The sequence below is a fragment of the Homarus americanus genome, unplaced genomic scaffold (genome assembly GCF_018991925.1).
Source record: "Homarus americanus isolate GMGI-L3 unplaced genomic scaffold, GMGI_Hamer_2.0 scaffold4060, whole genome shotgun sequence".
Classification (NCBI taxonomy): Eukaryota; Metazoa; Arthropoda; class Malacostraca; order Decapoda; family Nephropidae; genus Homarus; species Homarus americanus.
In genome coordinates this window covers 6,433,375-6,455,641 of record NW_024746161.1, presented here as the reverse complement: position 1 = coordinate 6,455,641, position 22,267 = coordinate 6,433,375, and the positions used below count along the sequence as shown (strand labels likewise).

Here is a 22,267-nt window from a genome sequence, read left to right as displayed (position 1 = left end):
TTACTTATCGTCCAGTTCTTGATGGATGACCAACATTATATCCAAGATTCAGGGAATTCAAAGAAGCTCCTTAAAAGTGACCCTTAATCTCTGAGTCCAAGCTTAGAACATTCAACAATCAGTAATATATATTTTGAGAGTTGGAATAATGTACACTAGCCATCGTGTGGAGGGTCACGTTGTAGTCATCCTTCAAGAGAACGTAATACAGCAGAAATTGGCTGCTGAGGTTTACTATCAGGTCATATCCCCTTCCGGTAATACATACAGCTTGAAGCACTGTGCCAGGAATTCCCTGGGCTCTGCTAAATGTGGTACTACGTTTGTTATTGTCTTTACTAAAGAGAACTCGGAAACCTTAGTTATGATATTAAACATTCCTTTCAGTTTCAGAGATAATTTGTACTTAATTCTGCAATAAAAGAACAGTGCCCGCAAGACTGCTGACAAGACATAATTTGGTATTGTTTCAAAAAGCTGTTTGAAGTGACTTGGATTGTTCTTGTTACAAAAACAACAAAAAGATTATAATAAAAGCATTTAATGAGCACAACGACCCATTGCAAAAGAATAAAGATAAAACACAAAAATACGCTCCTTTTTTTATTTTTACTTCATTGGGAGACTATTCCTACAAACAGTATTGAACTGATCGACCAGATAATCTTACGGCACGATTCTTTAGTATTAAGTGAAGAACTACAGATGAATATAAGTGTATGTTATGTATCTAAGCTACTGTGCCGAGTAGCAACCTTGTATATAAGCTACTGTGCCGAGTAGCATTTATATATGTAATTACGTGGCAACACTGCACGTGTTATGTGGCAACATTGCCTCGAGGCTGCCATATGGCAAGGCAGTCTCAGTCTGACTCTGTGGGCCGTGCATGGCACACACTAGTCACCACTTGTATTTCTCCTATCCGTTAATAAATGGACTTCAGTGTTACCCGGTGTTTCCCTACCCATCACTGCCTTCTTCAGGGAACACTTGGAACCTTCATGGCGAAGTGAGTGAGGGTGGGTTAGCGCCAGGGTCGCCAATATTGCATCAAAGCGCGCCTTTTCCTCCTCTCTTCGTATGTCCTCCCTCTGAAGTTCCATTTCTCTGCGTCTCTCGTCCCTCCACCTCAGAATTGTGGCAATGTCCGTCGCTGTAGGTGAAGGATGAGGGGCAGTGGGCGCAGAAGCTCCATCTGTGCCTGGTAGAGGAGAAGGTGGTGGGGAGTCGTGTCTCCTATCTTGACATTGTCCCTTCTTACCGTCCATCTTGGTATGCTTGAACTGCGCTGTTTAGTGTATAAAGTGGCGCCTCATCAGCTCTAACCACATATATATGACATAAACAGCGCAGAAATAACACAGAGTCCACTGTTCTGTCCGTGAGTGTGTGTGTGTGTCAGAGAGCAGATCCTGGTGGCCGCCACGGAGGTAAGAACGTCAGTGTCTCCCCGGATGTCACACGAGAAGGGTGTATGCCTGCGTGCTCCGTGGGTACCACAAAAGACAGGCCAATACTCAACTCTCAGCTCTAGACACACGAATACACTGACACTAAAACTGCCACCATCACTAAAACGCACTGTGACGGCGCAACACTGCACGTCGCGGCGAAACACAACGCAACACAACACACTAAGAGTCGACGCGCACATCGCCGGCAGTCGCACATCGCCGGCTAACTGTCCATTGTTCACACACTTGTAAGTCCACAGATCCTACTCACTGCGCCATGAAGGTTTCAAGTGTTCCCTGAAGAAGGCATTAATGGGTAGGGAAACACCGGGTAACACTGAAGTCCATTTATTAACGGATAGGAGAAATACAAGCGGTGACTAGCGTGTGCCATGCACGGCCCACAGAGTCAGACTGAGACTGCCTTGCCATATGGCAGCCTCGAGGCAATGTTGCCACATAACACGTGCAGTGTTGCCACGTAATTACATATATAAATGCTACTCGGCACAGTAGCTTATATACAAGGTTGCTACTCGGCACAGTAGCTTAGATACATAACCTACAGTAAGTGTAGCAGCTTAAGAATACAAAGGCATAACAAATAAGTTAGAAGCATCTACACCAAGCCTTTACAGCACATCCACTACTACTACTGTATATCAGTAACAACAGCTATTCTACCTGTTAACTACTTGAGGATGCTGATCACCAGTAAGTTCATCAACTTACCAAGTCATATTCTACAATGTTTCAAGTGCCAGTAATGACCTACGACTACAAATACTCATTAAAGAACAACAAGGGCAGGTACTCACAAGTGTTGACCTGTGACGTTGTTGTTGAGGTGGACCAGGACTTTCATTCTGTAAAGTGAGGTTAATTTGAATTATCAGTTGTCAACCTCAGTTATCACAGGCCGTCGTACAGGTTATGATAAGAAATGGGAAAGATAACACAACTGGTTAATACTGAGGCACATGAGAGAACAAAGTTGTAGTAATTTTAGTTCAGATTATAATTTTGTGGCTGATGAAGCCGATTGTCTCAGAATCTAGTAATAACGATGTTATAACAGGGAACATGAAAAACGGAAGTGATAAATAATTTTGGAAAAAATTATAATATTCCACACGAAAAGTATATGTTATTTAGCATACATGTTCATTAATTTATAGATATTATTGTAAAAATAATCAAGTTTTGAGATACTTACTTGCTTGATAAGACCAGTACAGGGTACTTGAATGAGGGAGTACATGCAAAGCGTTGAGACGTGAGGTTGTCATTGCCTGTCATGGTTAAGAACGACGGGTACAAGACATATGACTACTGAGGAAAAGAGATGAGCCAGTGACAGTAACAACACGACGCATGCTTATTGTGGAGGGGAAGGCCAGATGTCAATATCGAATATTCCTACGCAAGGATTACCCAATAATTGTGCTTTGCTCTTCCATTGAACTAACAATAATAATAAAAATTGCAATGTGCTACGTATCAGTCTCTAAGTCATAAAAAAAAATATGGTTTAGTCTGGAAACACCTGAGAGCTGTGGATATGTAGGTGGCGGACCACTGTGCACAGTGAAAGCAGCTGTTGGTCGTCTCTCAAGGAGGGGGGGAGGGGTCGAGGAAAACATGCCAAGCTGTCATATATTGATGAGGCGGACGTTTACAAGAAAAAAAAGCAGTCTGCAAAACAATGGCAAGAGGTGTATTAATGTCCATCAAGGATAAAGTGACATTTGTTGAATGTATAGAATAATACTGAAAGCCGCAAGCATTCAAGAGCAAATTGAAAAACCTGGAAAAAGGTAGGTCCGAGTGGATCAGCTAAGAGTACTGTATGTAGAGAGAGGCATTATGATCTGTAAAGGAAGTGTTTGTCATGCAAAATTCTTTACCATGACAAGATAAAAATAGAAACAGATAGAAAAATATTTAGTTATCCAATCAATATGAAGCGAGAAATAGTTGTCCAAAAATGCATGCGGTTGACCCAGTAAGGCAAGGATGACCACAGACCATGCGACAGACCAATATACATGGCTTGGTCACGTTACAGAGGGCAGATCAAGCTATGGTTGAGAGTATACAAGAGGCTGCAGTCATCAGAGAGGCTGAAATGTAACAGCAACACAACAGTCAGGGTGAGGGGTGGGTGCTTACCCTAGACTGACCGTCTTTCCGCCACGGAGTTGGACTTTCTTTCTGAAAGACAACAGTGTTTTTCAGACATTTGTGTGTGGCTTTAATTCGATGCGCTAAAAACAAATGATGATATAAATTTTTAGAGGGATAAGGCTCTGGTGATGGATATACTGTACCAGCAAGAGAAGATTAGTGTAACACAGTACAAATCTGTATTACTGGATGATTGTCCAGTAATACAGTTTTGTACTGTTAAACACCCCCGTGGACCTGGAGATGTTAATTTGGATTTGTTCTAATCTCTAAGTTTTCTGGGACAACATTTGCCAGGTTGTGCAGCAAGAATATTAAGGTCAGTGATGTGAGGTGGTTGTCTGTAACTTATGTGGCTATGTAACACATAAACCTGAAGATACATTATTTTATTTCAGGTTGGAAGTTGCTTTTCTGATGTTCATAAATAAACCTAAGATTATAAACTTTGTTGGAGTTTTAAAGACTACTGAGGTGAGATTTGTCAACGGTCTTGTTTACCGATCATAAAGTCAGATCTTGGAGTTCACTCGAGGTTTATTGACACCTGGACTGTGCAGCTGATACAATACCATCATAAAAGAATTCTACATTGAGAAAAATTAATCCTAGGATGACTTAGCACACTCCACTTGTCTTACATGTGCAGCCGGGGTTAAGAGTTCGCTTCTGCCCCAAATGAAGCAGCATCGAACCCAAATGAAATGAAACAGTCAGGGTAAGTCAGTTCGGAGACTCATTCCTTGACTCAGTTTCACCACGGGGAGGGAACAGTCTCCTTCACTAGTGCATTTACAGGGACTCATCAGGTTCTGTGTAATGTGGCAGCACTGTGTTTGTTTACATTCGACAGAAGGAAACTCGCATTATTAAACATACTATGGAATAAAATTAAAACAAATATCTCAAAGATAATGATTTGGGGAACCCCTGTAAACGCACTAGTGAAGGAGACTGTACATAATGACGCATGTTTTGGAGTTTCTATTGTGGTTCATCATCAGCGTGATATTTGACTGCCAAAAAAAATTAACACATTACTGTCAATCAATTAAAACCATTCTTAAAAATATATATGTATACATAATACATTATCACCTGATCTACCGCAGTACTGTAGTGGTGTGTGTGTGTGTGTGTGTGTGTGTGTGTGTGTGTGTGTGTGTGTGTGTGTGTTTGCTAAAAAATATTCTATCCTCTTTTCCACTTTCTGTTGATAACTGTTAACTGTAAAGCAGCATCAGTAACCTCAGGAGCTCCTCTGACCTCACCAAATCAATATATTACTACAAAACATCAGAAAAGCTGGTAAGTGTAGAGACTGTAGACTCTAAACTAACACCAATGACTAACTCCTCAGCAAGAACAGGTAAACACATGCTCTACAGTGTGGTCTTCCAACTGGACACTTTAAAACCACTATATTATGGCTACAGCTAAATCTAATACACCTGTGAACTGCCTCATTCCATCACAAATACGGCTGTTACTGTTGTTCCAATGTTAATTTATTTGTGGACAGTTTTGAATTCCCCTTTGTCAACTAATAGATGTAACTACTGAATAATGTTGAAATATGTGTTTCCTTGTATGGGTAACCAAGAATCAACTCTGAATGATCTTTCTTGACCTATGACAATGTGTTCCACTTTATGGGATCTTTCACATTGGTGTCTAAGCTTCAGATTACCACCTGAAACACCGTTGTGGATGGGACTAACACGTGTCTGAGAGAGTAATGCAAAAACTAGAATGAAGTCACCCACTTTATACGTTATCACTTAATCTTAATTTATTTTTTAGAATTTTTTTTATTCATCTTTCTATTTCTTATTCTCCTTCTTATCCTCCTCCATCTTCTCCTGGTGTGACTTCTCTTGCACCTCCATTCACGGGCTCGGGTGCTGGCTGCAGCGTTCTGCAGGGTGTTAGTTGGCCCCACCAGAGACCTTCCACTCAGGGCATGCTAGTTAGCCAGCGCTGGTGTGTGTGTGTGTGTGTGTGTGTAAGAAGCACTATCGTCGAAGAAAATATTAACTAAAACGACAAATTCCAGGAAGACGTTGGTAGTACTGTTCACTTAATAACGGAACAAGTGAAGAAAGTCTAAAACATGAAACGAATCTTATCGGAATTTTATAAATGAGAGCTGAAGAACATTATAAAAAATATAAATATATCCTAAGAAAAAAAAGGCAGAGAAAGAAGGAAAATCATACCCCCAAAAATATGCAAAGTTGAAAGACACAAAAATAAGGTTAAATAATAGACTTACTGTTACGTTTTGAAGACTGAACTTAGTCATGGAAGATTCTAAGATGCCAGTTAACTCTCCTACCCTCACCACTGTTACTTCCTGGTTCCTCACGGGTTCTCATGTCAGTTCCTCACGTTGTATATGCTGCTGACACACCTTATGAAACGCCTTCCACTATCACACAAAACAGATACAATGAGAGACACAAACGTAAGCGTCTCTGCCCAATGACGTACACACAGATGAGTCCTGAATCTTATGGTCATCAGCTTGAGGACTGTCTCTTAGCATAACACAGGTACCTCAGTAAATCACACACGTCTCACTACCTACCTAAAACTGTCAGTAATATATAAAAGGTCAAAATTCTAGCAATTCTAAAGTTCAATGTGTGGAGTTCAGTTGGTTAACACTCATTCCGCCCCCCAGTATGTCAGTACAGTACTTCTTCGCGTGACAACTGAATTCCCTCACCCTCCTATACTGTCAGTGTTTCCTGGCTGTTATAGACCAATATTTCTGTCTCAGTCTCATAAAGTGTCACAGTGATGCTTCTCTTTCGTGTTGTGTTAATGTTATGCCAGTGACGTCACTCACCCCGGCAGGCTCCTCCCCGTCTTGCTGCTCGGCGGCCCACCAGGGCTCTGGGCTGGATGTGTCCTGGGAAAAGGTCAAGCGAGGTTAAGCTGAAGCAGGTCAAGGTCAAATCATAGGATTAGCTCGAATTCGGAAAGGTTCATATGTTAAAATTTCCTTCCTGGCGGAGACTTGACAGCATATCTTATTATGTTACAGCATAAACAAGATGTTGTTTACTTGGGCCCAGGCAAGAGAAGAACCTTAACTTATGAATCTATGAGAATTCAGACCTTGACAATGGTGTTAGCTGCGAGTCAGCGCTGGAAATGATATACTTAGAACATAAGCCAATTACAATTCTTGCAAACAATGTGGAACCAGTTATGATTGCTGGAAATAACGTTTCTCTACATTTATAATTGGCTGGATGTTCTCTTTACATAAACAGAGTAAAAAGGCAATAAAAAGCAGAATCATAATGACAACAAATAAACTTCTACCTTTAAATAATAATTAAATGCAACAACTTAAATCCTGTTATAAGCCCAAAATTTAACAACAACTGCAAAATGTCAACTGTGTTAGACTGTTATCCTCCAGACAAGACAACAGTGTGCGGTACTTGTCGTGGCCCAGAGCAGCACATGACAGAGGCGACGAGCACGTGACAGTGGTAGTGACGACTGTGTGTATCGCTGTCACCCTCCACTCGTACACTCTTCTCCCATCCTGATTGTCAGTCACCGTGTGTGTGTGTATGTATGTATGTATGTGTGTGTGTGTGTGTGTGTGTAGCTCTGACGTCTCAATAGGGAGGTGCATTCTCCCTCCACGCCACATCAGCTTGCACTGTGTGTTAATTGCCTTTGTCTGGATATATTCGCCCAACCTCAGAAGGTAAAGGTGTCAGCTGGGGTGTGTAAGAGTTAACGTTATTAAAACACAGCAAATCATTTAGCTGAGGCATGTGTTTTTACATGTGTTAGTTGACTCCATCCTGGAGCACCACGCAAGCTGTCATCAAGAGTCTCTCGACGTGTAAATAAGCATCAGCACGTGGCGGACAAACAAAATCTATCATCCGTGAGTTAACTTTAAATACTCGGTAAGTTATTCTCGATCAGTGATGTAGGAGGGTGTCATTCTCTTACCTTGGGGCCATCCTTCTTGATTATATCCGAAGGATTCTGGAACAGGAGAGGGATAGGTGCTGAGAAAGGGAGGATCATGTCCCACAGTGACAGAACAGATAAACAACAAATCTATGAGAGTTGTTCTGTGCCGCACCACAACAGGTGGCGGCTGCAGCACACTCAAGCAAGACACTCACAGACACTTGGGTCCATGAGAACACGTCTTTAAACATAACATCAACAACAACCATGCAACACAATAATGTTTCTGTGTATACACTTAACTCCTGAATCACATTCATCACATTCTTAGGATGAAACTGATTTATTTGGTCACAGTTGTTTAACTCCATCCAGTTCCACAAAATAACCGTATTACATGCATGACACTATACTGTGACCTCATACTAGCAGCACAACAGTTATACTTAGGTACTTCTGAGACACCTGCCCACCACATAGCTTACAAACCATGCGGGAAACACCTACACACTCCAGTATACATACAATAAGTCGACAATAATATGGAAAATACGTGTACACACAATTCTTTTAGCAAACTTAAACATTTATCATCCATAAACAGTGTTGGGTCATCCCTTAACACCGTGCGTTCAATAACCTAATGCATCACTACAACCTTAAACTGCTCACTGCTGTCTTACCTTGATGAGGTTGGTCTGTGGCTCCGGTGGAGGTGCAGGCATAGGTGGAGGCGTGGACGGCACAGACTGAGGCGTGGTGGGCGTGGAGAGTGTGCCTTGGTCCCACTGCCCCGACCACCGGCTAGGGCGCCTCCAAGCATCCCCCTGCCACTCGCAGTCAGCAGCCATCGTCCCTGGGCTGGCTGACCCTGAGCCTGTTGACTCCCGCCGCGCCTGGCCCTTAGGCGGCCTGAGGGAGAGATCTGGGTCACTAGGGCGTCCTGCTCCTACTGGTGAGTGTCTACTGGTTACACACACAAAACACCCCCATTACTGTCAAATACACACAATCATACAAGAAAACTGACACAGTATTAAAGTAGTGTACAATACACCATGAGAAATAACCAACTCTACAGCTTTCATACTAACTGTATACTGTATACTCAACTTCGATACACCCTCTTCCACACTCCCACGGCCAGCAGCCATCTCACTCACTCACTCACTGCCTCCTTTAATTACATGGTGAATAAAGAACAGTAAATTCATAGTTATAAACTAAGGGAGAAAGTCACGACACTCCAAAGAAACCAACGAAAACAAAATAAATTTCTTCACACTGCAAATGCAATTCAGTTAACAAGTTATTAGAGGTCAGTATTAACCCCTTGAGCACAATGACTTAACCCCTTGAGTACAATGACTTAACCCCTTGAGTACAATGACTTAATCTATAGAGGAAGATATCTTAACCCCTTGAGAACTACAAATTAACACAGCAAGATATCTTAAACGTTTTTATATGATGTCGGTAATCCATAGGTAAACTGGCTTAACCTTGGAATACAATGACAGAGTACTTAAGAGGTTTTGGATTCAACGCTGTTGGGTAATTTTATAAGGTGAATACTGGACGTAAACTCCTGCAAGAAGAAGAAAAAATAAATAAATGAAAGGCATAAAAGGAAATAGGACAAAACCTGCAACTTCTGAACTGGTTGACCTAGGGTGACAACTTAACTTATTTCTACATTAATTGTGCTTTGTTTTCGTCCGTTTTCTATGAATGATAAACTGAGAGAGAGCTAATTTATGAGAACATTGTTGTCTCAGATCTGTGTATTGTGTTAAGCTGAAGGCTGGTCGCTATGAATGGAGAATAACAAGTAGCATCTATGTTTATATTTTAATGATCATTTTTAGCATAAAATTTAATTGCATAGTTGCAAGTTAAATCAAAGGTGGGTACTGGGTAAACGCTCAGGGAGAGACGCAACAGTGTGACAAAACTAAGGAGACCAGTGAAACCTCTGACTGGCAGTTGTTGCTTATTGTGAAAGCCAATCAGTGAGGGGATGGATTGAGCCACTAAACCTGTGAACTACCTGCAGATGACGTCATCAACATGGCGGTAAACAAACAAAGGAAAGAAATCACATTGTTATCTGCAATGCTCAACAGTCGACACAATTATACACATCATGCACAGTCGTGGGTTACACGGGATTAGACCATTTGGATTAGTTACTTCGGATAAGTATATATACATAGCATATACGTGAAGTGTATATTATGATCCATGTATATTACCTTAAGGGCTGGGCTGCCTGGAAGGGCCTGACCGACATGTCCGCGACCTGATAACAAAACTTTACTGAGGAACAATAAACCACACAAGTCACGATGATGGTGAGCTGCACCTGCCTCACAGGGCACGTGGGTGACACGCCGTGCAGCACACCTGACGCAACTCATCTCAACAAACAGGTCATGACACACAGTACTGGCGTAACGTACGGATGTGACACACTGGGCATGGCATATACTGTACTGGACACATCACAGGGGACAATACACCGTCACCGAACATTCATGTCAAGACTCAACAGAACGAGAGGATCAGTTTCTGTCTACAATATGTTCCCGAGGCAGTGATTATTGTATGTATGTGGCACACTGATGTTGGCACACAATTCATGTGGTAAACTAGTAATGGCAATAGTGTGTGTGTGTGTGTGTGTGATAAACTAGTGGTGTCAGTCGTATGTATGGTAAACTGACATTGGCAATAGTGTATGTGGCAAACTTAGCATTGGCAATAGTGTATGTGGCAAACTAGTGTTGGCAATAGTGTATGTGGCAAACTAGTGTTGGCAATAGTGTATGTGGCAAACTAGTGTTGGCAATAGTGTATCAAGAAACGCAAATTATGGGTATAAACAGCCAGCAACACAACACTAACAGGTGTACACGAACCATAACACTGTGAGGGAGACAAAATATATTGGCTTAACATAATAAACCTAATAGAAGTAAATTTCCTAAACTTGGGATAAGAGAACGGATATAATTACAGTACAGTCACAGAGTAGTTGAGGTCATTAAGTTTATGTTTTAGATTAAGTAAGACAGTTGGGTACGTTCTCATATCTCTAGTTAAGGAAGGGAAATATAGCGTACGGGGGTCTTGGCTACTCTGGTCTGGGTGTGTACAAGAGGATGCAATATATGTATCAAACTGGATTTTAAGAAACAGAGACATCAAGGAGTAGACTGGCGAGTCCAACAACGAGCTGGGGTGACTCAGGCTGGGGACCCATGCAAGAGATTAACACTTTCATATTTACATTTTCAGTTTCTTTAAATAGGACTTCAGCTTCTTTTTCGACGGCATTGTTTCTCCCTGAAAACACGAGAGTTGGTTAAGGTGAGTCTTGTGTGTACAGGGGGCGTGTGTGTGGGTGGAGCGAGAGTCTTGAGTGTTGTTGACTGACACACACACACACGCACACACACACAGTAAAGGAACCAGTGGCCATGAACACTGTCCTCCATTGTCAGCTGTTATCGTAAACATGGTACACACGCTGGTCCCCCCTACACCGTCGTCAGCAGATTTTATAACATCTCCAGTACTTGTCGCCTCACTGTCAGCCCATTTCATTTAATTTGTCAGTCTAGTTTTTTTTATGGCCATACTTCCTCTTAACTATATTAAATTTATGTTCTATGCTAGGATGTAATAGGGGACAAAATCATTGGCTTAACATATCGAAATAGAACGATTTTGATATATTTTTTTTTTCAAATACGATTTAATTTCTCTATCGAGGAAATGATTTGAGTTAACTTTTTTCGGATGGAAAGCCTTGAGATGACTTTGTGTGTTACAGTGTGTGTCTGGCCGCTAACACAACAACACACACGTCTAAGTTATGGGTATATGACTAACGTTAATTTGTACAACATATATGAGCTGGGAATCGCTTGCTGGATCAAACATGGAGTGGTTTATAGTCAAACACAACTCGAGTAAACACACCTGACCTATGTGGGTGTGAGGTGACGATAATCTACGATGTCACAAGTGCCACCACATGGCCGGGTGCCATTCCCATTAACACCACCCCTGACGCCAACCATAATAACTTAGTACAGTATTCTACAGTTTGAGATTTGTCACCCTCTACAGGCAGCCTCACTCCAGCGCGTTGATAACTGCTGTGATACTTGTAACTGTGTGTAGGGTAACAGGACATGTGTGTGAATATGTATTAAGTACGAGTGTCTACTGTATGGCTGAAAACTCTAATGAAATATAAGTTAAAGCAATGGGACGTCGACTTCAACAATTCCAGAACTCGACCATTTAGGCTACACACTTCTGTTGACCACCAGCTTTAATTGAATAAAAACACTAAGGTAGCAAAAAAGAACAATTGATTACCCGGGAATGAATCACAACACGGTCTAGGCGGGCCAAAGGGCTGCTAATTGGGAGTGAAGAGAGAGAGGGAGGGAGGGAACAGTGCAGCGTATTGGACGACTACCAAGGCTGGGAGGGCCCCACGACACCACCTGCCTCATGGAACGTGTCATTAAACCAAGGGTAGAATATAACTCCTGACGCAACGCCCACCACACACACTGCCCAGAAGATGTGTCCCGCCCACCATAGTTCTACAAGGACGAGGGAAAATTGCCACCAGTTTAGTCTTGCCGCCTAATATTTTAACCAACATGATACAGCTGAATGTGGAACTCTTGTCCCCTCGTATATGTGATTGTAGCTATAAGATAACATTTATGCGGTGATGAGGAAAGTACGTGATAGTAAGTAAGGTTCATCGCCTCCTCTAAGATCAAGAACGGCCAAAACATGATAGCGCTCCGGCACGTCTCTCACGGACGGGGCCGAGATCTTCAGTACTGTGGGAGCCAAGCATGTAAACAGTGGCGGTGATCACAGCTCGGGGAAGGGACTCCAAAGACCATTTTAAGATGCTGAGATTTTTGGCTGCGACTCTTGCCACGCTCCTGGCAGTTTGGTGGCCCACGCGAGAGTCAAGTCCAATGTAAAGTTACTTGTACGGCGGACACGTTGATCGTTGTAGAGTAAGAAAATGCGATGGTGTTTTAGGAAAGAATTCAATGTCATTATTGTTTTATATTTAGTATTTGTTGTTATTGTAATGTTTTTACTTAAGAAACTCTCATGTACCTGAGGTGTTTTGTTAACAAGTGATGTTCCTTAACACTAGAAAGGCGAAAGAGGAAAAGATTTAGTTTATATCCTAGTAATAAAGAACAACACCTTCTGCTACCATATTATATTTGTGAGTCATTCTCGAACAAATTTAAGACATTTTACCAACAATTAAATGTAAAAGAAAAAACAACAACAAAACACCAGAACAATTAGTAAGTAAAACGCGGCGAGTGTTTCCCGTAGACTTTCTCAACATTACTCGGCGGGTTATTACACCAGAGACTTATTCATTAGACAGCCGTGTGTTTACAAAAAATAAACTCACAAAGCCTAAACCACGGTGTTGAAATCAATGTCAATGTAATAAAGAAAAACAGGAAAATTCTCTAACATAATTATCTGATACATTAGTTAGAGCCAGCGCCATGGTCAGAATATTGGACTAAATTGAGAAAGTGATACACTATGCTCAAGGTAATTCTTGTTCTGTTTATATGGGTAGCTGCCAGTATCTAGGAAGGTAAGGTCATGTGTATGTAAGAGGCCGGCTGTTAGTTTCTCGTATCTTTACCAGTTATGTCACCAGCTCAAGGATAAGAACGTATTTGTGATTCTGCTGTAACTAGAGTCGTTGTGGTGTTTACAGCGACGAACAATGATGTATACATATATAACGTCATGGTATTGATGACTGTAGAGTGTATAACATCTCGTGTACGTCCTCATGATTCTTACACGATAGATGACTTACATGACAATATAAGTATTAGTCAGAAGGAAACATTGATTACCCTCTTCCATTACTCTTCCTAAAACGAAGATAGTCTTGCCATTAGCCATAAACATTGGACTAGGAATAAGAGTGAACGTTCGCTCTCCACATAAATAATTCTTCGCTTCGCCGTAAGAATGATTATCACCAGAGTAAGAAAGCTCTCTCTTTTTAATATACCTGAGGTGAGGAAAGCCACTGGGGTTCTCTTTACTTATATTTAGAAAAGAAAATCAAAACACCAGTGGGCCACAGTTCACAGAGAACGGATGTGACTCATCAAGGGGAACTTAATAAAATGTGGTGATTTTATTTTCGGATTATTATATGAAATGACTTAATCTATCTGATATTTTTACATCTATTATAATAATAACCAATCACACAAAAACGAGAATAACAAATACTTTCCTTTCCTACAACAAGTACAGTACTGTATCTTATGATCTTGATACCAAACAGATGTGACTCCTGACAAGACAAACAAACTTGGCTGGTGGAACGGGACCAATACCACCACGCCCACACACCTTCTCGATTCCTCTATAATATTCGTCCCAACGTGAGAGGAACTATTCCGAGATGCTTAACTGTGAATCAGCTTGAGAATACAATTATTTTAAGGAGTGTTTTGCTTGGAAAATTTTATTCTGTGATTTTAAAGCGAGGAATAAAGTTATATTTCCTCTATGTAAATCCCAAGGTGGAAGAGAAAGGAAAGGAAGATAGGATAGAGGGTGGGAGGGAAGAAGAGAGGATGGGGGAAGGAGAGAGAAAGGGAAGGGAGGTGAAAGGGAGGGAATGGAGGAGAGAGGAAGTGGGGAGAGGGGAAGAGTGGGGGGAAGACACACACACAGCGAGGGGAGAAGAAGAGAGGGGAGGAGGTAGAAGAGAGAAGAGGAAATGAGAAGAGGGGGTTAGGTTAGGTTAGGTTTGTTAAATGTATCGGTGGGTGTTCTCGTTCTGCACTACTTGGTCAACACGTTCACCTGGGATAAGCATTTGTTACTTGTACTAGTGGTGTGTGTTGTAACCATGGACGAACACTAAAGTTGTTAGGTAAAATAATATAAAAGACTCATTGTGAGGCTACACCAGATGATAGGTTTTTTTTTTCGTGTTTATCTCAAAGTAAAACGGCATGAATGTGTAAAACCATCCTTTAAGAGACGCCGCGTAAAGTTCCACACGAGTAGCGCATCTGACATGAATCACGGAAAAAAGAAACTATATTGAACATAATAGGCAAAACGATCTGGGATGAACACAGTTTCCACCGTCATAGTGGCTTGTCTGGCGTCCTGCAACAGTTATCACAAAGGCTCTCAAGTGTCGTGACTCTGCCAGTCTGGGTAATCTTAGGTTCGACTTCCTCTTGAGACACCATTGACCAGACACACCACGGTCTTTTATCTTCACGAAGGGATTCCCCACTAATACCAGACTAACTCCACCGTGTTTACGCCTTAACATTAAAAAATGTGTTTAAGTATTTAGTTATCTTACTTACAAGGTTTATTTCAGCACGAGAGGTTTATGACAGCTTACCTTCAAGGAAATTCTTGTTCTCACGATCCTCACTCAGGAAGTGCCAAGCTCTACTCGTGTTAGTTCAGTCACTATTTTAAGTTCACAGATGTATTGTCAGACTAATATTCAATGTATTTCACTGTTCGCATTTACTCATTGTTCTGTTTTCACTCTTTGCTTTCATACCGCATTCAAGTTCTACTTTAATATACAGTAAAAGCTTTTTAAGAGTTGTGTGTCGATAATCAAATCACCACTCTAAGTCCTGAGCGTCACTATTTACTCTGCCTGACCATCCTCTCCCAGAGGAAAGCGTGGACTGGCACCGTCCGGGAAGGATAAATGACCTACTAACGTAGAGGTTACAAGTGCCAGATGTCTGCGGGCTTACCTGGCACGCCTCGCCTCTCCTCCTTCACTACCTGCTGGCCCATATCATTACCTGACGAGTTACGACTCTTTAGGTTTTACGAGTTTATATTTTCCCCGGAGACGTTTCCCTTTTCTTTTGTGGTCCAGTTCTGCCAGAGCGCTGGTGTGGTTGTGAGGGTATACAGAGCTCCCCGTACTAGTGACACTTCCTGGATGAGTTGGGGAGTATGGTCACCGAGCTGGACCAAGACACCCAATGACGGCAACGACACACGTGATTCCTGTTGATATTGTTGGCATAATATACTGGCAGTCTTATGTTCGAATCTGTGTATATAATATTTAAAAAGAATTCTCCATCTTCTACCAATAAACCATAATAATGAATGATGACGATTTTGATACATACGGCCACGTTAAAGAGCGATGAGGGAAAAAGTGTGGGAGGAACACATCTTTTGTTTTGATGTTTAGTTCGTCTGGGACTATGTGCTGAGGACGAGACAGTCAACCAGTAGTAGAGGGGAGACCTGTCAGGTTATGAGGCTCTATTAACAGATTTTAGTCGCGGTGGTGTGTGAAAATGGTGACTGATTATGGTAACGGTGATGGTGAGTGACTGTGGTGACGGTGTATGATTGAAATATGGGGCGACGTCTATAAAGAACCAACACTAACACATTCAGAACCCCGACAGTGTGGTGGTGAGGTAAGTAGGGCAGAGGGCCACACGAAACAGCTGATGGAGACGGCGGGGGAAGGAGAACAACACGGCCCTATCTCACTGTAACAACACACCTCACTGTAACAACACTATACTGGCAATATTGGTAGTATGGTGAGGACCTGACCTGATAGTAACACCAAACAACATGTGAAGGTCGAGGTATGCCGTGGTGTTGAGCTGGGGGGGGGGAGAAGGAGGGAGGGGCGGGAGTAGTGTGTAGCCCCATATGCTCTCATTCAGTAAACAAGAAGTAAGCAGCCGATGGTTGTACTGTGTGTGTGTGTGTGTGTGTGTGTGTGTGTCATGTACTCCTATAATGGACGAGTTCATTGTCTCCATAAATATTCAGTAAATAATTCTTTGTCACTTTTATTACTTGAGTCAGAAAATATTAAGTTGTTGCCATCTTTACTTATCATAAGAGTCAACTGCCGTGTATAGAGAAGATATGCTCGTTGTATACAGAAAAATGCTTTTGTTTATAATATGGACGATTTACAACAAGTAGCAACACTATATTCTAATACCAGCCCACACAACCACATCGTTAAATCTAAACAAACATCCAAGTCATTTGCTAAAACTGTAAGGGACTTATGTAAAGAATAATGAAGTGCAAACCGGCAATAGACACGAACGTTTTCTTTCCAGTGGTCATCAAAGCCGAGATTATATCGTAAAAATCAGAGGGACCTTTCACTCCTAAGCAACCTTATATACTATGTACTAAAGGCTGTAATTACTGCGTCTTACTCAACAGTCTATCATCAGTGTGAAGTATAACAATCAATTTAAGGCCGAAAAAAAAAGACAAAAACAAATGAATGTCAGTTTTATAACATCATTGTAGAGATAGAGGCGTATGTCTTCTGCCGAGTGTGGCTGAGTGTTCGTAATGTCTTGTATCTCGGACTTAAGACTCCTGGCATCTCATAAAGCAGAATGGAAGATTGTTGTTATTGGCAGTGTTGTGGTAAGTGGTAGTAGTACAGAGGGGTGTGTGTGTGTGTGTGTGTGTGTGTGTGTGTGTGCTGCCTTGTGCCATATTTTCTCACAAATTGGCAGACAGACAGTTGGCACCCTTAATGACTTCCTTGAGGTGCCACGAGCCATCTGCCAGCTGGGGCACTCACACCCCCCTCACCTCCTGTACAGTACCATCTGAGTACAAACACTCATCTGTTGAGTGGGAAATAATCTGCCTATCTGGTATCCTTCTATGACAGGATGTGTGCTAGCTCTATCCTCCACCCTACGATTCTATTTTTGGTACAGTGTGAGTTATCCTCATCCTCCATCCTACGATTCTAATCTATCCTGCTGATCCGGTTCCAACTACCATCATGCTTCATCCCTTCATCTTAGTTCATCCTATTTTTTTTATCCTGTTAATTCTATAATCCTAGTTCATCCTGTTGATACTTCACTAACATTCTCTTAATTTCATCTTATCTTCATAATTTATTCCGTTTCCTTAAGTTCTTCTTAGTCTTGTGTTTCATCTTACACTCGTTTATCATCATCTGTCTTCGAGTTCATTTTACTATCCTCCTTTACTCTATTTTCTTTGTCTAGTTCATCCTTACATTCCTATAGCTCCTCATGTCATCCTAAATATCGACGTCTGCTAATTTAACATCACCTGTACCTGTTATTTCTACTGCCATCCTTTATCCATCCTATTTTGTCTAGTTCATCCTCCTTACCTATAGTTTTCTTCTCTTCTAGCCTATCTTCCTTTACCTAACACAGTCTAAATAATCTATCCACCATCAGTCTAATTATCTACCTGTTTCAGTCTAGATATATATATTTACCTGGTCAGTCTGTTTGATTAGTTAACTTTCTTTAATGTGCTCTCTCTCTCTCTCTCTCTCTCTCTCTCTCTCTCTCTCTCTCTCTCTCTCTCTCCAGTCTACTTTCCTCTACCCGAGTCAGTCTTTCTCCTACATGTTGAACAGCCTGCTTTTACCGTCTACTTTAGTATGTCAGTCTACTACCTCTTTATCAGACAGTCTAACTCGGGTATACTTGATCAGCCTTATTTCCTTTTCTCTAGACAGTCAGTTTGCCAGTCACTTTTTCCCTCGTGTGTATGACCGTTTACTTCTACTTGTCTCGAATGTCTCCATCTTAGTGTGTGTGTGTGTGTGTGTGTGTCCCTCTCTTTAGGCCAGTGGTTCTCAACCAGGTTACATCTCTCTACACAGGTTACAGTGGCCAATCTACGTGGCCATTACATCTCTCTAATGGCCAGGTTACATCTCTCTACTTGGCCAGGTTACATCTCTCTCCCCCCTGAAAACCTGAGGGGGGAAATTCCCCCCTGGTTGAAAACCCCTGCTCTAGGCGATTTTATCTGCCCCTACGTTGCCAGGTTACATCTCTACTTGGTCAGTGCCTACATCTAAGCCTGACTCACCCCCAGGGAGAGAAGATCACTGGAAGGCAACAATATCACAACATAAACAGTCTATATAATAATGTATTATCTGCTAAACTCGCCACAGTTGTCTCACATTTATTAAACCCGAAGAAAAACAAACATACGTGTGGAGGATTAAATGGTGCTTGAGAATTAGGTGTGACATGTGAACAAATTTCTTGTTGAATATCAGAAACCACCTGGCAGAGTTTAAGACACTGAAACTGACACGAGTAAATAATTTGTATATTAGAGAAGTGCTTAGGGAAGAGATGGTCTGGTTTAACTCTGATGGTCATTACTATGGACACGTGTTGACTGTGTGAGAGAATTCTTTACGTCACCTGTCTCACTGGCTGGCTGAGTGGCTACAAGTTCCTGTGTTCGCGGATCCCCAAGCTCGCTCTCTCTCTCTCTCTCTCTCCGGCGTGACCCTTACTGTACACGCTAGCAGTGATCCTCCACGCTGCTCACACTATCACTGGTACACTCGGTTGTGACAAACGTGTGCTTGTGTGGAATTTCAGATCCGTACACGATGAATATTCGCACAGCTTTGATCTACATCGGTACATAAGTACACGAGAGTTACTTCTGCTGCCTTCCATGCAACGCTTTATTGTCTGATGATGGTCTGTCACCTGTATATCTGAAGAGAGACACAATAATGAGAACAGGTCATATTTATTCTAAACTCATGTTCTCATTCCTCACCACTCCATCACTTCACGGTCAATATATTATCAGGCAATATCAGGCTGAGACACTGTCCGTATCACAAATAAATTAGAGAAAATATGACGACTTGTCACATAAGTATGGTGTTACGGCACTAGGACTAGAGGTACCCTCTGAGCAGAGCAGCGCGAGGCTCCGGGAGCGAGGCAGCACGGGACTGTGACCAGTCGACACCAGCACCAGCACGGCCGCCGCCCACAACACAGCGCCAGGATGCCCTCCACAGCCACGCAGAAATAGATTTGGAACTCGATCCTCAGGTTAATTGTGTCCACCATGCTGACCAACAACACGGTGTGTTTGAACTACCACTTGGCGCTGGACACACTTTATGGACAATCTACATCGTCCATCTTCAATATGAACTTTGAGGATAATTTTACAATACCGTACTGTAGATGAATCTCTCGCTGGATTTGGAATTCCGCGCCTCAGCCAAGGATTACACACGAGGGTTCCTGTACTATGCACGGGGGCCAAGTTAACTTGGGGCTGGCAGACCACGCAGCCACCTGAACACACAAATGTTTCTTACAATTCCCACAGTATCAGAGTTCGTACCACACTAATGAATCATCCAGCCACGTTATGTTGCAACACCTGAACACCAACTGGTCTAAGTCATCTTGTTTATGTTGTGTTCCTCTTCATGCCGGTGACCCGCTCACAAAATACACCCACTAGCATCCAGCTGACGTCATATATACATTATGTTGTTTTTGGCGGCAAAGTACAAACAGTTTTACGAGTATAAGTTTCTGATGAATAATCGGTCAAATATTCCTCTAGACACAACTTGGAACACCCAGGCTAGTGATGAAGAGTATAAGTGACACAAACATTCGTCGTCTCGGGCGTGTGACTACAAGAAGCCGCACAATGTATTCTAAGTGCCAATCTGCTTTCCTGGTGCCGAACCCCTGGCCCAATGTTTAGTTATTTTCTCTCCTGCCTTCAAGCACTGGTCATCAAGAGTTTAGAGATGATATAAACATGTTTTTCTCGCTTGTTTTATGTTTTGGGCGAGTAAATTGCCAGAGTTATCAAGCACCTTTCACCAAGTCATAACTGCAAAAAATACACAACTTCTCAAACTTCAGAGTGATTGGCTTGGAGCATCTAACCAACAATCACCAGCATCATTTAAACCTTAAGACAATGACCAACTCGTGTCAATCACCCTTAATTACCGTGATTTTAGATGCACTTTTAATTACTACAATCCATCTGCACCAATTAATCTCCCTCATACAATCCATTACATACCACAAGTTTGTCTAATGTATCAATATCAAGTGTAATTGTACGTACTGCATCCATGTCTGTCTCTAATACGTCGATCTTGGTGAAGTAAACAAGAACCCAGGTCAACACATTACTCTATTCCTCAAACTTTGCCTAGTGGTGCTGAGCCAAGGAGGAGGGGAGGAGAGGTGGTTGAGAAAAGGGAGGATAAGGAAGAGGAGGAATGGGGGAGAGGAGGAATGGGGAAGAGGAGGTGGGGGGAGGAGGAATGGGGGAGAGGAGGTGGGGGGAGGAGAAATAGGAGGAAATGGGGGAAAAGTAGTAGTAGTAGTAAAAGGAAAAAGGGGGAAAAGTAGAAGGGATAAGGGAGAGGAGAGGGTAAAGAGGAAGATGAGGAGTTGAAGATCACACTACCAATCAACACCTACTCCCATGATCACACAACCAATCAACACCTACTCCCATGATCACACAACCAATCAACACCTACTCCCATGATCACACAACCAATCAACACCTACTCCCAAGATCACACAACCAATCAAAACCTACTCCCATGATCACACAACCAATCAACACCTACTCCCATGATCACACAACCAATCAACACCTACTCCCATGATCACACAACCAATCAACACCTGATCACACCACCAATCAACACCTACTGATCACACATGATCACACAACCAATCAACACCTACTCCCATGATCACACAACCAATCTCCCATGATCACACTCAACACCTACTCCCATGATCAACACCTACTCCCATGATCACACAACCAATCAACACCTACTCCCATGATCACACAACCAATCAACACACTGATCACACAACCAATCAACACCTACTCCCAAGATCACACAACCAATCAACACCTACTCCCATGATCACACAACCAATCAACACCTACTCCCATGATCACACAACCAATCAACACCTACTCCCATGATCACACCACCAATCAACACCTACTCCCATGATCACACAACCAATCAACACCTACTCCCATGATCACACAACCAATCAACACCTACTCCCATGATCACACAAACCACACCTGTTATCATTACGTCAACAAATATTATCTAACTAGTATTTTTGGGGCTCATACTTTAAAATATCTCAATAGTTTATATAATTTCATTTAAATACCAATTTCTTATCATTTATATCACGAATTTATCAAAAGCTTCCTAGAGAACTGAGTGTGTGTGTGTGTGCTGGGAAATACATCCATTAATCGTACAGTGTATAATGAACCACGTTAGATTTCCTCGGCCAAGTAATAATATTTACCTTGTAATCCTACCTCGAGCAAAATATTAACTCAACCTGGACTCAATAAACAAATATATCCCCATGATTCTCACAAATACATAACCTTGAATTAAAAAAACAAAACAATATCACTTTGAGTTAAGGAAACATAACCTTGATCTAGACCAATACTACGTTAGGTTATTGTCCTGAGTTAATAATTTCCAGGTGTCATAAGATGTAGTCTCAGTAATGTTTAACTTATTGTAGTAAATGAGTGAGAGTTAAGGCGTCTTTAAGTCATATAAGGTTAATACTTTCTGTGGCCTTTCCTTGGCAACCAGCAATGACGAGGATATGAAAATAAACCATTGATTTCAGAGAGGTTATGTAGGAAGTGGGTGGAGATGGTAGTGGGTTTATATGTAGGGGGTAAGGAAGTAT

General features: G+C 41.9%; 1 protein-coding gene across 27 annotated transcripts in view; it reads right to left on the bottom strand.

Annotated features, from left to right (window-relative positions):
• Window positions 1-22,267, bottom strand: part of LOC121879115 (FK506-binding protein 5-like) — an 83,309-nt gene that overhangs the window by 28,310 nt on the left and 32,732 nt on the right. For 7 of the 27 annotated variants that reach the window (XM_042385658.1, XM_042385666.1, XM_042385677.1 and 4 more), the window contains exons 1-8: window positions 19,424-19,508; window positions 18,920-19,224; window positions 10,888-10,943; window positions 8,279-8,507; window positions 7,632-7,667; window positions 6,499-6,561; window positions 3,630-3,671; window positions 2,276-2,323 (exon numbers count right to left, since the gene is read on the bottom strand). In XM_042385658.1, the coding sequence (XP_042241592.1) occupies window positions 2,276-2,323; window positions 3,630-3,671; window positions 6,499-6,561; window positions 7,632-7,667; window positions 8,279-8,507; window positions 10,888-10,934 (465 nt within the window). In that variant the 5' untranslated portion in view covers window positions 10,935-10,943; window positions 18,920-19,224; window positions 19,424-19,508. Of the gene's footprint in view, window positions 1-2,275; window positions 2,324-3,629; window positions 3,672-6,498; window positions 6,562-7,631; window positions 7,668-8,278; window positions 8,508-9,850; window positions 9,898-10,887; window positions 10,944-15,069; window positions 15,364-18,919; window positions 19,225-19,423; window positions 19,509-22,267 lie in introns of those variants that run through there. The other 20 variants (XM_042385665.1, XM_042385670.1, XM_042385668.1 and 17 more) reach the window with 16 other exon arrangements.